We start from the raw sequence: 15570 nt of genomic DNA, 5'->3' as shown, positions 1-15570 counted from the left end.
AGCCGAGCACGTTACCGCTAGGATAACGCGTTATTATAATAATAAAATTTCATTAGGGGTATATATATTGCAAAAGTATTGTTTTAAAAAATTGCTAATTTTTCAATTTCACTGGATATCTTCTCGATTTCCAAATATTTAGTTTTTAAACGATATTTCCCTTAATTAGCCATTAAAAAAAAAAAAATAGCAATTATTTAAAAAAAAAAAATGAACAATGCCGGGATTGAACCCGGGCCGCTGGCGTGCCAGTCGAGCACGTTACCACTAGGACAACGCGCTCCTTTACAAATATAAATTCATTAGTGGTATATATTCAACAAATTGAATAATTTTTTCCATTGAAATTCCACAAGATGTGGTTTCCCCCTTCCGTACATTCTACAGGCGGTTAAATTCCAGTTAAACAAACAAAAAAAAAAGCATTCATGCCGCAGAAAATAAAATTCACCCTGTCGACGTGATGGACACCCCCATTCCGTGTAGCGCCCTCCCTCTCGGGGGGTGCAGTACTACGATGCAGCTGGGGTCAGTCAAACCCCCAGTGCTGAGCTTCTACTTCAGTCAACCCTCCTTGGATCAGCTGATCGCAGCATCTCGCTATCTACGAGATCAAGGAAGATTATTGTCCGGAAAAAATAATTAACGTCTCGTTGTTGATAATTTATCCTCGAGATAGAATTTAGAAGGAGAGGTCAGTGACATCTGTCATTCGATCGGGTGGTTAAATCTGAGGGTAAATAAATAATTGATAAGGTCCATTGCCCTTAGGCTAGAGTTAAGTCTAAGGGCGGAAAAACTGAAATCAGACGGAAAATCGAGACTCCAGAGGAAATTTATGAATTATTTAATTTGTAACTGCAGCTGGGAGTTTGCGCTGTTGACAGTTGGATGCAGCTGTCGCAGCTGCAGTGAAAGACTTCGATACATCGACAATCGAGTCGAATCGATTTTTTTTGTCGAAAAAATCGACTCAGGGAATATCGATTCTTTTTCACTCCTAGGGATGAAAAGATAAATAAATTGAAATTAATCGAAAAATCGAGTAATCGGATAATCGAGATATCGAGATATCGAGATTAAAAATATCGATATCGAATTTTCCAAAAAATGACAATTTCAATTCGTCATCAAATTCCATGAATATTAAATCGAAAAAAAAATCGACTAATCGACGAATCGATATCATATCGCTCAACACTACAGTAGCGTCACAAACTCGAATGCACGAGTGTACAAGGCCGTAACTGAGCTCGTAACACTCTCACTCCGAGGGTCTCTCCGATCACTCGGTTTTAAACAAGGGTGGGTCTAGTCGGCTTCGTGGGAGGGGTCTCCAACCACATCAATCCCAAACCCAAAAAACTTGACGATTAAAATACCCGAAGAAAATCACCACAAAAAACCCAAAGAAAAATTTCCAAAAGTGAATAATCACACTCGGTGATCTCTCGTACAAGCGACAAGCCGCTGGATTAAAAAAAAAACATCAGAAAAGTGTGTGCACGAGGAAGTGGCCGAGTGTTCTCTGGAGGAATCATCTGGAACTCGATGATTATTCGATCGACTTGGAGATTACGGAGCTGATCAGCTCGTTGTGAATGTCAAATATTGGCGTTGTCCTGATACTCTCCCTGTTCTTTTTATTTCTTTTATTTTTATTTTTTCCCCCTTCTGTTTCGGCTCCCCATATAAAACGAGTCGATCCCCCCATGTTTTAGTGTCGCTTGATGGCTGCTGTCGTACCAAAGGGTGGGGGAATACAAGCCTTGTCCACCTAATATTCACTACAGAAAATTATATGCGGGAATATGTCGAGCTTGAAAATTGGTAAGAATCATCAATAATATCATAATCACAAAAAAAACACTCAATATATCACACCTACGAATCAATTGGCACGAAATCTTGTGTAAAATATCTTGGCTATCCCCATGCAAACCCCAAAAAATTTATACAAAAATATAGGGGAGAGCAGGGTAATGGGGATGTTTTCATTTTAATTAGTGCTGTAGGAATTAAGACTGTCTTATAATTAGTTTTTGATATTCGTATGTCGTATATTTATATGTAGTTTTGTCGATGTGGAATTTGTGGTTACGAATTGAATTCAGAATTTGTCAGAACGATTTGAAAATTCTTTTTTGAAATAGGAATTCATTTTAGTCGAGTACTTTAATGCATGTTCTGCATGATTTCTGAGACAGGAAAGTCAAGGGAATTTTTGTTGTGATTTTTTTTTTTGTAGAGATTTCGTGAGGAGAGATTGATTTTTATTTCGGCTATTGATTCCTGGATTGAGGAGACATTTTTATTCAAGAGATAGAGGATTTTTTATTTTCAAATTCTGATGTTGACTGGAGAAATTGGGCTCAAGAGGTGCCACAGGAAATTCAACATCTGCTAGCTTTTCCTCTTAGAAAATGTCTAGTGGAGCCTGTGAAAAAGGAAAATATAAGAGAACTCATTAATATTCTTGTGGAAACTTAATTTATTATTCGGAAACCTTTGGACTTCGTGAGGAATTCCCACAGAATTTTTAAAATCAATATTTTATCAACTCGTATTAATATTCCATTCAAACATTAATTCCCTTTCCACATTTCTGCATTCCAAAAAACTTGTCCACTCGACAGAAAAACGTCAACATTAAACATTAATTAACTAATTACAAACTTTCCAATGCAATTATCATAATGAGAATTCCTCAATTCCGAAATAAATTCCCGATGGAAAGCCCTAGATTTTTCAAGATAAATTAGTCTTCAGTTGATTGAAACAAAAAATAATGATGAGACACTAATTATCACAAGTAATTTCGATTTGTCTGTCCCAAAGTGTCGGCTGCACTTGAAACAATGAGGGACGATGGAGTTATTGATAAATTAAATATAAAAATTATTATTGAGTTAAATTAAATGAAAATAAAATAGGGAGAATGCCTGCTGCACTGCCGACAACACAAGCAGATTTGAGATTCATTCGAGTAGTTCGTGAGTAGCAGTTTTGTCGCTCTCTCGGCCCAGTCTCGGACATAAATATCTTAATATTTGCACATGGCAGCCATGAAGCATGGTACGTTTTTTTTTATTTTATTATTTTTCCGTACAACAGCTTTTTCGCTTTTAATGTCCCTAAATTCTCTGGTGTTGTTAAAACCACTGATTAAATTAACAAATCATTTTTACCACCTCCACGAGAATTGTAAATTAAATAGCAATTGTTCAATGAATTTTTATTTCTCTTATCTCTCAGGTACGGAATTTATTAAACATAATTACTGCATGAAATTATTTGTAAATAGGAAAAAAAAAGATTTCTGGAAAATTCATACATGAAAAATCCAATTGATTACTGATTAATAAAAGTAAATTAAATTGCAGTTGCAATTACAATTATCGCATGAATTATTTTGTAAATACAAATAATATTTAAATAATTTATTACAACCGAGAGATTTCCAAATGAATTAAGAACGCATTGAATTGAATTGAATTGAACATTTGATGATAAAAAATTGATTGAACCAGGCAAGACGAACCAGGACGACGTGTGCTACGTTGTCGCCAAATACGATTACAACGCCCAGGGTGCCCAGGAGTTGGATCTCCGTAAAAATGAGCGCTACCTCCTGCTGGATGATTCGAAACACTGGTGGAGAGTGCAAAGTGCACGTGGCCAAGCTGGATACGTGCCAAGTAATTACGTTAAGAAGGAAAAACCGTCCCTGTTCGACAGCATAAAGAAAAAAGTGAAAAAGGGATCGGGCTCGAAAACCCTTCCCTCAGGTAATTCACCATCACGAGCTGTTGAATCACCAATAATGGCACGTAGATTACCAGCTGATCCGAGTGAAGCCATTGGTACAGCTGTCGTTAAGTACAATTATCAAGCACAACAGGCCGATGAATTGTCACTGGTAAAGGGCACACGCATTCTCATCCTCGAGAAGAGCAATGATGGATGGTGGAGAGGACAGAGTGGCAATCAGGCTGGATGGTTTCCATCTAATTATACACAGGAGGAAGGTGATGCTGATGATACACTTCACACTTATGCTATGGCTGAAAATGTTCTTGATATCGTCGTTGCGCTGTACTCTTTCTCATCGAATAATGATCAGGAGCTGTCATTTGAGAAAGGTGACAGGCTTGAGATACTCGATCGTCCACCAGCTGATCCTGAATGGTATAAAGCTAGAAATGGACAGGGACAGATTGGTCTTGTGCCTAGAAATTATTTACAGGAGTTGAGTGAATATTTGACTCAACCCTATCGTGATCGGGGTATGACGAGTAGTGAAATAAGCACTGGTGATTCGTTAGAGCGGAGGCCAGATCCTGGGGACAGACCTCATCTTGTGGGTAAACCCTGGTATTATGGGAGTATCACCAGATCACAGTGCGATAATCTACTCAATCAGCATGGACATGATGGAGATTTTCTTATTAGAGACAGTGAAACCAATGTGAGTTCCTTTTTCATCACCATTTTATTCCAACGATAATTATTATTTAATTATTCATTGTTTATTTTTAAATGATAAATTGATTAATCATTCGTGCATTAATTTTTGGAGAAGACAAAGAGAATTTCAATTTTGTTGTGAGTAATTGTTATTTATTGTAGATTTCCTCATGATTCATTGTTTAATTTGCAGATGGGTGATTACTCAGTCTCTCTTAAAGCACCTGGTCGCAATAAACACTTCAGGGTGCATGTGGAAGGTGCTCTGTATTGTATTGGACAAAGAAAATTCCACACACTCGATCAACTAGTTGATCATTACCAACGTGCACCAATTTACACTAACAAGCAGGGTGAAAAATTGTACTTGGTGCGTCCCCTGCCAAAAGGTAATTCCAATAGCAATGGTTGCTAAGATGTCAAGTGGAGAATAATCTCATGGCAGAATAAGAAACCCGGGCAGCCTAGTAATTATTCAATATCAATCTCGTACATTTATACTTACAGCGTTTTTCAATCTGCGAATTATTCCAAAGATATCAATTAATTCCCATCGTCGAACGAAAACTATTTTCCAATTATGACACCACGATGAACCCTCAATTAGACAAATGAATATTATTTAAAAATTCAAGGGCCTCTATTCATTTTTTATTTATATATTTCTGCGATAATTCTCAGAGTGAAAAACGGTAATAACAATTAACACAATTGGAGTTAAAGAAAAAACGAAACCTCATATATTAGTGTTTTTCATTCATTTTGTCAATTTAACTGCTAATTAATTTATTACACTAAGTAATACTGCAATGATCCGTTGGAGCTTCCAACCAATTTTTTAGATAAAAAATTAATACCAGAAAAGCTAAAAAAAAAAGGTTTTATATGATGAAATGAAAAGACAGATAAAAATGAAGCTATGGCAGCTGATAGCCCTTCCCCATGATAGTTGGCACGATTGCTTCTTCTATCACTCTTTTTTATATCAATGTAATTGTACTACAGTGACACGACTGATCATGTTATTACTATAATATATTGAGAAGAAAAAAAAACAACAACTACACGTAATCTAGCCTGCAAGTGTATCAATTAATCAATTAATGCAGATACCGTGTATTTATATACGAATCGATTGGGATCCATCGACAATTGAATAGTAAAGAAAAAAATTACGACAAGAAAATGAAACAAAGACTACGTGTCCATTTGTGATTTTGTATTTATTAGATGCAATTTTTCAAGTGAATAAATCATATTTAAGTGTGAGCGATTTTTTTCGGGATTTTTTTTTTTTGTATTTTTTATTATTTTGTTCTTTTTTTTTGAGAGAATAAAATGACTCATTATTTAGTAACAAATATTAATTTCTTTATTTAACGTGTATAATAGTTTCATAAATAAGTTCACTTCAGGTTTTCTCTTCGTTTATGCGAATGAAAAGTTAAAAGTTAAGGCCGAAGGAATAAGAGAGTGCTTTTTTTTAAAAAAAAGTAAAACGTTAATGGCATTCTGCCGATAAAAGTCATGTCAAACTATTTTTTTTTTTGTCAAGTCTCTTCTCCTAATCTACGAATATATGATTTAAAAATTTGATGGATCTTTTTTTTTTGTCTGCTTAGCAGTAATTTTGTTCATTAGCTCACTCGATAATTTTTTCTCGTTTCTAATCATAAAAACGGATTGTTCGAAGTTCTGGCCGGATTTCCCACACCAGTGCCCACCTACAAACAAAAATTATTTAAGTATTTTAGATTTGCTGTGAATGTGTGGAGGTTGTGAATGGAGTGAATGTAAATTATCACCATGAAAGGGTTTGCCTGATAAGCGGTAACTGTCGGAAGCCAGACTTTTCCGGGGAGTGGAGTCATCATTTGACTAGATGGATGTACCTCCGTGGTATTTTGAGATCCAAAGGATATCCATTGAGATTCTGCAACAATTTTTACCAACAATGAGTTTATAATAAATAAAAACCAAAATAGCAAAGGGAAAAGTTTTATAATAATTCCATAATCTGAATAAATATGAGATCAATATTTCTGATGAATTCGAAATCGCGAAGAGAGAACGATTTCCGATTCCCTGCCACTAGATTTTTATCAATTAGGTAATTATGTAAGAACGCGACATTTCCCGACGCTTTTTTCCTCAAAAACTGTTAATTTAAAAAATTACCCCGGGGCTTTGATTATTTTATACCGACAATTCATTAATCTGAATAAAAATGAATGAATAAATAAACAGAAAATATTTCCCTCAAAATTCTCAATCCCCAAAATAATTCCTCACTTATCAATTATTTTTATAATCGATTAATTACCCAAAAATTTCAAAAGTCATGAGAAAAAAAAAATTGAAATAGAAAACATTAGCTCACCATTGTTAACAGGGAATTGCGTTTGTCTAAATGGATTTGCAGTACTGCAAATGGTATTGTCAACAGATTGCATATTATTATTGTTCATGGCATGTAGCGATGGTCGCCACGTGTCAGCTGCTGTGAATGGATTTGAAATAACGTAGCTCTGATCATTGCCCCAGAGACCTGGAGATAATAAATAAATGACACGTGTTAGATTATAATTGAACGTTTCCTCTTCACACGATATCTCGTTGGCTAAAACGATAACACTCATTGATAAATATTTACTATTCGAGTTATTCCACGATGGGGCTGTCACAGCTGATCCTTCATCCTTCAATTGTGTTTTTTTCATCATCGAATCGAGATCCTTCAGGGCTGCGTATCGATCCTCAGACGGCGGTGCATTTATTCCATTGAAATTCGACATCGTTTTTCCACTTTGACTGAATGTCGCTGACAATTCCGCATCTGAAAATTCAATTAAAATTACACTTTCCCATTGAATCCCTGGGAAAAATGCGCCTTAAAAACTTTAAAAGAAATTTATTCCATTCAAATGGTTTTACAATCGTGGGATTTTTTTTTGTCTATTGTCTTTTAAAAATGAAATGAAAAATGATTGCAAATAAATTTATTTACACGTACAAAATGAAGAGAAAAATTCAGAATATTCCTAGAATTCTGGTAATTCCATCGGTTTTTTGTATTTATAATTGATCATTGAGATATTCAAGAGGAAATAGTTATCTTGAAAAATTATTATTATTCATGAGTAATTATTTAATTTATTATTTCTAGTCATCTCCATAAATTAAGACCCAAACATTAAACGACGAGCATAAATATCTGCACGGATTAAACTGAATCATCAAACCAGTAAAACAAAGACGAATTGAAGTTTAAAAATATTCATGATAAATTATTCATTCCCGAGACAGGAAAAATCGTTCCACTCGTAAAATGATTTCGTTCCACAACTCGACTTAAAAGTTTAAAATTGAGATAAAAACAGTTCAAAAATGTCCCCTAAAGCCCCAGAAATTGAATAAAACGAAAATTCACAGAAAAAAAACGCCAGTAAAATCCCAACAAGCGAATACAAAAAAAAAGAAATAAACTCTTCCTCTTTCTCTTCCTACAGTACACGTCATTATCACCGATAATGATCTCCAATGAGCGTTGACTAATAGTTTCCAAGAACATGATAATTATCGACTCACTCTGTGTTGAATCAAAGGCTGGATTATTATCAAAATTAGCGAAGGACGGCTGTTCAATGGGTTGAGAGAAACGATTTGACGATATAAATGAGTCCTGGGCTCGACTGAAGTCAGCAAAATCCGCAGTAAAATTATCAGCAGTCTCACTATTTTTCTTCTTTCCATTTGGTGTACATAAAACTGGCAATGTACCAACAATAGGCACTCTCGGTATACTCTGATTAGTTCTTCCTCCAGTATATTTTTTAGCATTTGATCTCTGCAATGTGGTTGAATTCTGGGATCCATTACCATCCGGATAATTATTTATATTTTTTTTTTCGTGTGATAATTTATCCACAAACTGTCGACTCACCGGTTGGGGGGAATTATCACTGGCCATTGACGGATCCAAGTAGTATCTCTTCAACTCGTACTTTGCTGTCATCAGATCCTTCATCTTCTGCTCGTCTTTAGTGTCTAGGGTTGGCTGATTGTTCGCATTCACCAGACCCAACCATATTCTTCTGCAGTGCTCGTTTCCTCTTTCTTTCATGAATTCTATCTCGTCTTGGGTAAATGTTGCCATCGATATCGATTTCACTCGGTGCGGAGGTGTCAAACCCCTTCTGCAATTTTTTATTATCTCGTCACTCAATATTTATTATTATTATTCAATCTACACAGATTCCTTTAAACAATTGCAAACGGAATTTATAAATTTGAAAATCGAAATTCATTGCGGAGTTTAATTTAGATTTCATTGAATTCCCAATAAAATTTCAGATTTCCGATTTTTTTTCCGTGAAAATCGATTTCAGGTCTTGAAAATTTCGAGTTGTAAAACAAAAATAATTTCTGTTTATTTAATTCACGCGTTAAACAAATTGGTTTGTCGTAGGATTTAAAATGAAATCTTGAGTAAATATTTCAGGGTTTAAGTTGTCTCAAGTATATTTACTCATCCGATATTTTTTTCACTGTGGGCCGAAGAGAAAGTCAGGCTAATGTCCATATAAAACAAAGGAAAGAGGAAATAAATTACAAAAACATTAAAATTTCGTGTGTCTTCCCAAGAAAACGTCAAAGAACCTTTCCAAATAAAATTCATTCGTGAATATATGACTTAAAAAATCGACGCGAAAAACGAAAAAGTAATAAATAATTATTTGAGGATTTTTTCTCTTTTTCTTCTCTCATTTTTTATGGAGTTAAAATTTTTCATTTTATTTTTAAATCTCTAGAAGCTCGAGTAGATTTCAAATAAAAATCAGGAAAGTACTTAACATCAATGAAATAAGAAAAATGCATCATGCGACATTAATAACCGCCTTATCAAAAGGGTGAGAAGGTTCATGGATAGCAACTTCTGATGCAACGAAATTGCGCCAGCATCATTAACTGAAAATAGAATCCGTCGAAATATCAAAGAAGACGTAAGCATTTCCGACCCAAACATTTCCCCCAAAAAAAATCTGTTGCAACAATATCCAAATTAAAACAATAAAAAATTTCCGTACCACCAAATAATGACGTACGTCAAATAATGCAAAAACAATTCACGTGCAACTCCAAATAATTCATCCCCAGAAAAACAAACGTTAAAAAAAAATTTATTGCAGCGTAAACCAAGTCCTGCATATGGAACACCAAAATTAATTACGTGTATCGTGGGATAAAAAGGCAGGTGAAGAATAAAAATGAAATGACTAAGGAAGTATGACGAATTTTCTTGTTCTCCTGTTCCTCGAACTGATTATCGCCTGGTAAATCCAAACACGCGACATTGTAGAGAGCAATTCGATATGGAAGTGCACTTGGAAGTAAAGAAAAATAATTAATCGTCTCGGATAATTGACAGTCTTGATATTAATGGGAGATTAATTAGTCAATTGACATTTTTGGGGTGACAATGAGGTAGAGGTAACGGATTTTTTTTCTCCAGATGAAAATCTGTCTTATGTAAATGATTTTGGTACTCACAGCATCCCAGAGCATGATGTACACACGAATGAACCAATTGTCATGTTTACGTACGTTGGTCCACGCTGTCTACAATCGAAACACTCTTTATTATTAACTTGTGACACCAGTTCACGTAAAATTTTTAGATGCTTCTCGTCCTGCTTTCTCTTCGCCGACGCCATCATTCAGTCGCCTTCTCGCTTCCTACAACGGGGACAAACGTTTTTTTTTCTCTCTCTCTCTCTTCTTTTTTTCTTTTGCTTCCTCTACCACTCCTTTTTTTTATTTTCTGGGAGTGGAGGCAGGAGGTGCTGTCGCTACTGCTGCGCTCGCACGACTGACGAGTGGAAATTCCGAAAGACTCGGATTTGTCGTCGGGGGTTCCCAAAGTCATCGGGATTTTTCGGGATTTTTCGTCGTGGTTTTTTGGGGATTGATGCTGTTCGGGATTTTTTGGAGGGTTTTGGCGGTTTTGTTTTTTGGGAATTTCGGGGTCCCGGGGGTTTTCGGAATTTGGGGTTCGCAAAGACAACGATTTTGGCGCGAACATTTGAATGGTGGATTTTTTGGGGGTTTCACAATGTTTTGGAATTTTTTTGGGGGTGGATTTTTGGGGTTGATTTTTTGGAAAAACAAATGGAAAGATAAATGAGATCGCTGGAGAGCGGAATCAATTATTTTCATTAAAAAATTCATAAAAATCCGCCGTGAGCCCGCGCAGGCGCCCAAAGGCGGAGTCATCTTGACGCCTTTGAGAACGTTGAGAGGCAACATTGGGAGGGGGTGGCAGCAAGATTGCGGTACTAGTGTGGGAGGTGCAAGTCAGGACAGGCGCGATTGTCACTCGATCAATCGAATTCAGGTGGTCGTGTTTGTAATTTTCCTTCGCGACAAAAAAATAATCATTAACCCAGTGTTTATCTCAATAATTCAGCACCCGTGATTCCCGAAAATCGTTAAATACCCCGATTGATATAAATTCAGAAAATTCGCCAGTGTAACGCAGACGTCTCTCAAAATGACGGTCATCACCAAAGCCATTCTGGAGAAGAAGCCAGCAGATAAAATGGAGCAGCCATTGGTTGTGGTCGACGAATCGACGGTTTGTTCATACCCCAAAATTATAAACACTCCCATAAATTCACCAGAAAAAAGAGATTATAAGAATTTTCCAATCCCCCTTCAACACCGGAGCCAATGGACTGGTCGACAATTTTTTTTTCGTCGAACTGCTTCATAATATTTTGATTTTGATACTTATAAATACACAATCGTGTGAACTTGCCCTCGACAACAGCGAATAACAACCGGGGATTTTCCTTCCTCCTCTCTGTTTTTCTTTTTTCTTTTCTCCATCGAAGCTCGATTCATTTACATTCGTAACAGGAATGGCGTATTAAATCGTGTCACATTACTCGGAGAAAAACTGAATTTCAAAGAAGTTATCCTTCTCGAAATAAATTATTTGTTCAATATTATTAAACAATTTTTTTTGTTGTAAATACATGAGATATCTGAAAATTATTACAAAAATTTTTCGTTACAGAAAATCATTATTATTTTGGCTCCTGCTTATTATTATTATTATTATCATTATTGTATTTTGGAATTGAAGGAAAATGGATTATTTATGGTTGTGACTTGAATTTTAATTGGAATTATCATTAGGCAATGATTTTTTAAATAATTCTCCAGAGAGGACTCCGAATTTATTCGTTTATGTAGACATAAAATTCAAAAATGAAGGCGATGTATCACGTCGTGATAACTGGGCGTTGCGTAGATAAGAGAGTCTCACGTTTCTCCACTGCATTTCCATGTTTATTTGTACCAATCGTCAGCGGTTTTTTGAGATAAAAAAAAAATGATGAATAATCCAACGATAAACGAATAAACGACTTCTGGTTTTTCCGTTTTCCCAGCAATCCTAATGAAATTATGAAAAATTTTGTAGGACCTTTTTTGCTGGTCTCAATGACTTCTGGAAAAATGGTTATTACAACAATTGGGCTGTTTGCCCTAGTTTCCCTGATATTTCGAAAAAAGTAAATAATTACTGTTTGAACAATAAATTTAGGAGAACAAACGAGATCCGGAGGCTCAACGCCCCCACCGAGACATGGCCGGACATTATCTGATTCTCCGCAGGATCAGGCCAAATCTTGGTCCGAATTCAATGACTCTCTATTGTCTTCTATTCACTGCACTACTTGGCATGAGCATCGGAGTAATCGGTGGCGTTTATATTTACAAGCGTTACGCAAGGGATCAGGTTCACAGATTCAGGACTGGCTGGTACAGCATTCCTTACGAGAGAATGGACAACAAATACCCATTGTTGAGTGATGCATTGGCTGCTGGTATACCCCCAGACAGCGATCTCTTCAAAACTCTGGCACGTGACACTGAAAGGGAGGCACTGGTACTCGAGAAATCAGCTGACAGCAACATCAGAAATTTCTTCCAGGAGAGCTTCGACATCGATCTCGAGAATGAACATTACGAGGGAATTGATGTACCTGATTTCAGGGGTGGACGACAGGGACGATTCATTCATGATTTCAACATTGTACGTTATTTCAATTTTTTTTAATCTGATTTTCTGATTGATTAATTGGTCAAATATTTTGGGAATTAATTCCTAATCGTAAATAATTCAGGAATTCCTTTTTATGAATACTTCGTAGGTAATATTGTTCGAAGGTAATTGAGAACGACGAATTCCTGAGGAAAATGGCCGTTGAGTACGAGTTAAGCCTCGAAATAAATCAGGCACTCCGTGCCAAGTTGCCAGGAATTTACCTCAATTTATGAAGCATGACAGCTCCATTTATCTCCAATGAGTTTCGAAAATGGAGTTTACGTGCAATTGCAACATAAAATATTCTAAAAAAAGAGATTTATCGCGAGATCAAAATGATTTCATAAAAAATTTTAACATTCACAACGATAAAAAATAAATAGAATAATCTGTCATCATTACAGAACCTCACAGGCATCATCGACCTTGACGGCCACTCCTGCTTCGTCATGCCATTGAATCGACAGAGAGTTCTGCCCCCGAAGAACATGTACGATCTTCTCAACAAAATGTACAACGGTATGGTGAATCGAATGAGCAACTTCTTCGGCGGATAATAAAATTTTCTATTTTATTCAACAGGATACTACGAGGTTAACACTGAGGTAGTCAGGGAGACCATGAAGGCAACATTCCCATCGATCAGTGATCGATCATCAGTGGGTACTTACATCGCTCGAGAGTGCAAGCAGATGCCCATCTATCAGCTGGAAAAAATCAACAACACCAACAATGGTAATTGAAACAATCAATCCCTTCAAAATAAAACGAAAAATTCAATCGATAATTACAATGATTATTGATAATTATAAAATATTTATTCCATTTTCTCTAGGAATTGTCAAACGCAGTGTTGACGGTGTCCTATTTGGTCAATTCGCTGGGAATAATATCGTCGAGTACGATATTTCAAACATGGAAGAAGTCCAGAAAGCAGCTGAAGTAAATTAATCGATTAACAAACGCGTTAAAAAATAATTATCTTAAAAAACTGACAGAATCACTCAGTAGACGTAATATACACTCACCCCCTCCCAATCATCGAACAAATTTTTATTAAATCATGGTGATAAAGTTCAATAGTATCTGCAGGACTGGAATAATCTGAGAGCTAGGAGGATTTTTTAGATCAAGGGATTGAGTCAATTTTCTTTTGAATTTCCTTCAGCGTTAGATGTTTTTTGATATCCTGAAATCATTGTTAATCAATTCGTGAATGGATCACCGATTTCGTGGGTTTTAAAAATTATTTTATGAGTTTATTCTGTAGCACTGGAAATTCAGCGAGTGCCAGCCTGACAGAACGATCTAATCATAATAAATGTAACGATTTAATTTGGATGTTTTATTTTTAGTCTCAATCATTGAGAATATATCAGGATCGTAAAAATAGATATCTGAGGCCAAAGTCAATGGGTAAAGATGGTATTGAAAAAATTTCCAAGGCTGACAATGAACCCAAGTAGATGTCATAATTTTATTTAATGAGAAATGAAAATATACGTAAGATAATCGTGTGTAACAAACGTGTTTTGTATCTCTTTCATTGTATATATTGCTTTGAATACGTAATTGCGTAATCAATAATCGATTAATTGAATAATTTGGAAATGCAGCACACGTAATACTCATTCCATTAGCATTTTTCTATACAATTGTGTTTAGTTTTAATTAGTTGAGGCAACTATGCATTAGATATTGTACTTTGGTCACTTATATTCATTAGAAAGGATTATTCGAATACGAATTTATCAATGTCTAAGCGATAACGCTGTAAGAGTGGTAAAATAAAGAAAATATTAATGTTAAAAAAATTTCTATTTCTCGTTATTTTTGGACAATTCAGTTAATAATTTATTACGTCGAGGAGATTTCTGCTATTGCTTTCTGTCGAAGGTTGAATAATTTCTTCACCCATCTGTCGAATCGAACCTCTTGGTCCATCATAATCTGAAAAACCATTTTATGGAATTTTCAAATGAAATTTATTTGAAAAATATATTTAACGTGAGATAATGCGATTCAACATTTTTGAAAAATATGCAAAATAATATTCAAAGATTATTTATTTAACATGCACTCACAGAAGTATGGAAAATACTCTCATTAATGGTCGAACTAGTTTTCACAGCTGCAGGTACTTGAATTGTGTCGGCAGTTATGTCAATCACAATATTTTTGTTTGCTTTCTTCTCTTTGCTGTGAGCTGATGACGTAAACTGTTTTTGTGTGAAGCCCGATGCATTGATTTCATCCAAAACGCTCTCATTTATTCTTGGCTCGATAGTGAACTCATCTGCAAGTGAAAAACGAAAGGAAAAATCTGTGAATGATTTTTTAACATCATGTACTCCCCTGATTTCTACCTTTGGTTAGAATATTAATATTTTTCTCAGCTGATGATTTGACGCACGACTGAGAACTGCTCGAACGACTAGTCGATTTTTCCCTCGATACAGATCTCGTTTTTTTTTTTATTCTCTCTGGTGATTTGTGTCTGTGTCTCTCTCGGTCTTTGGAATTCCCTCGGGAGGATTTGTAACTCTTCGAGGATCTCTGATTGTCTCGACTTTTCGATCGAGAACGTCGATGTCTTCGAGATTTCGAATATTTCGATGAACGTTTTCGATACGATGAGCTGTCACTCGAGTCTGAACTGCTGGACCTAAAACAAATCATTTAAATAAATAACAGAAATTATTTATGAGTGTCAAATAATTTTTCTGGTGATACAACAAATTATTTTAATTACCTCGATCTTCTGTAATGTTTCTTCCGATATTTTCCACTTCGATCTGAATCCGAGTCACTGGAGTATCTCGCCATGTCTCAGGCTAATTGTCAGTTGAACAATTGGTCACCTGAATCACCTGAATCATTATTTACAGGTTATGATGTTCAAAATAAAATTGAATTAATAAACTCATCTGCAGGTAGATGTCCCCCTCTGCCCTTTTAATCGACAATTCAACTCCGGAACTTTGGGATTC

General features: G+C 35.6%; 4 protein-coding genes across 7 annotated transcripts; 2 read left to right on the top strand and 2 right to left on the bottom strand.

Moving 5' to 3' along the window:
- Nucleotides 1-1234: 1234 nt before the first annotated feature.
- On the top strand, nt 1235-5952 carry dock (SH2/SH3 adaptor protein dock). 2 transcript variants are annotated; one of them, XM_011306250.1, is made up of 4 exons: nt 1235-1830; nt 2934-3075; nt 3531-4468; nt 4661-5952. In XM_011306250.1, the coding sequence occupies exons 2-4, from the start codon at nt 3057-3059 to the stop codon at nt 4880-4882; spliced, it is 1179 nt and encodes a 392-aa protein (XP_011304552.1). In that variant the 5' UTR covers nt 1235-1830; nt 2934-3056; the 3' UTR covers nt 4883-5952. The 2 variants fall into 2 exon arrangements, with proteins under 2 accessions (XP_011304552.1, XP_011304553.1); XM_011306251.1 differs by lacking the exon at nt 2934-3075.
- A 117-nt stretch (nt 5953-6069) lies between these two features.
- drongo (Arf GTPase activating protein drongo) lies at nt 6070-10326 on the bottom strand. 2 transcript variants are annotated; one of them, XM_011306248.1, is made up of 7 exons: nt 10018-10326; nt 8411-8663; nt 8056-8332; nt 7121-7303; nt 6848-7015; nt 6273-6400; nt 6070-6191 (listed from the first exon to the last, which is right to left on the bottom strand). In XM_011306248.1, exons 1-7 carry the CDS (start codon nt 10182-10184, stop codon nt 6138-6140), a joined length of 1230 nt encoding a protein of 409 aa, XP_011304550.1. In that variant the 5' UTR covers nt 10185-10326; the 3' UTR covers nt 6070-6137. The 2 variants fall into 2 exon arrangements, with proteins under 2 accessions (XP_011304550.1, XP_011304551.1); XM_011306249.1 differs by having other exon boundaries at nt 8056-8314.
- Nucleotides 10327-10791: 465 nt separating this feature from the next.
- Nucleotides 10792-13863, top strand: LOC105267408 (integral membrane protein 2B). Its single transcript, XM_011306247.1, has 5 exons — nt 10792-11101; nt 12077-12568; nt 12985-13099; nt 13163-13315; nt 13416-13863. Exons 1-5 carry the CDS (start codon nt 11018-11020, stop codon nt 13529-13531), a joined length of 960 nt encoding a protein of 319 aa, XP_011304549.1. The 5' UTR covers nt 10792-11017; the 3' UTR covers nt 13532-13863.
- A 421-nt stretch (nt 13864-14284) lies between these two features.
- On the bottom strand, nt 14285-15494 carry LOC105267407 (serine/Arginine-related protein 53-like). Of its 2 annotated transcripts, none has more exons than XM_011306244.1 (4): nt 15333-15494; nt 14947-15245; nt 14665-14903; nt 14285-14530 (listed from the first exon to the last, which is right to left on the bottom strand). In XM_011306244.1, exons 1-4 carry the CDS (start codon nt 15404-15406, stop codon nt 14438-14440), a joined length of 705 nt encoding a protein of 234 aa, XP_011304546.1. In that variant the 5' UTR covers nt 15407-15494; the 3' UTR covers nt 14285-14437. The 2 variants fall into 2 exon arrangements, with proteins under 2 accessions (XP_011304546.1, XP_011304548.1); XM_011306246.1 differs by having other exon boundaries at nt 14665-14876; nt 15333-15493.
- Between the last annotated feature and the right edge of the window lie 76 nt (nt 15495-15570).

Source organism: Fopius arisanus, unplaced genomic scaffold, assembly GCF_000806365.1.
Source record: "Fopius arisanus strain USDA-PBARC FA_bdor unplaced genomic scaffold, ASM80636v1 scaffold00046, whole genome shotgun sequence".
Classification (NCBI taxonomy): Eukaryota; Metazoa; Arthropoda; class Insecta; order Hymenoptera; family Braconidae; genus Fopius; species Fopius arisanus.
This window is presented reverse-complemented; position numbering and strand designations above follow the sequence as displayed.

Coding starts and splice junctions, on each gene's coding strand:
- LOC105267408 (XM_011306247.1), top strand. CDS start 11,018: ATGACGGTCATCACCAAAGCCATTCTGGAGAAGAAGCCAGCAGATAAA. Junction 11,102..12,076: donor TTGTGGTCGACGAATCGACG/GTTTGTTCATAC, acceptor CAATAAATTTAG/GAGAACAAACGAGATCCGGA. Junction 12,569..12,984: donor TCATTCATGATTTCAACATT/GTACGTTATTTC, acceptor TCATCATTACAG/AACCTCACAGGCATCATCGA.
- dock (XM_011306251.1), top strand. Junction 4,469..4,660: donor TTAGAGACAGTGAAACCAAT/GTGAGTTCCTTT, acceptor TTTAATTTGCAG/ATGGGTGATTACTCAGTCTC.
- drongo (XM_011306248.1), bottom strand. CDS start 10,184: ATGATGGCGTCGGCGAAGAGAAAGCAGGACGAGAAGCATCTAAAAATT. Junction 8,664..10,017: donor ACATCATGCTCTGGGATGCT/GTGAGTACCAAA, acceptor AAAAAATTGCAG/AAGGGGTTTGACACCTCCGC. Junction 6,192..6,272: donor ATCAGGCAAACCCTTTCATG/GTGATAATTTAC, acceptor TTTTGTTTGTAG/GTGGGCACTGGTGTGGGAAA.
- LOC105267407 (XM_011306244.1), bottom strand. CDS start 15,406: ATGGCGAGATACTCCAGTGACTCGGATTCAGATCGAAGTGGAAAATAT. Junction 15,246..15,332: donor AAACATTACAGAAGATCGAG/GTAATTAAAATA, acceptor GATTTGTTTTAG/GTCCAGCAGTTCAGACTCGA. Junction 14,904..14,946: donor TATTAATATTCTAACCAAAG/GTAGAAATCAGG, acceptor AATCATTCACAG/ATTTTTCCTTTCGTTTTTCA.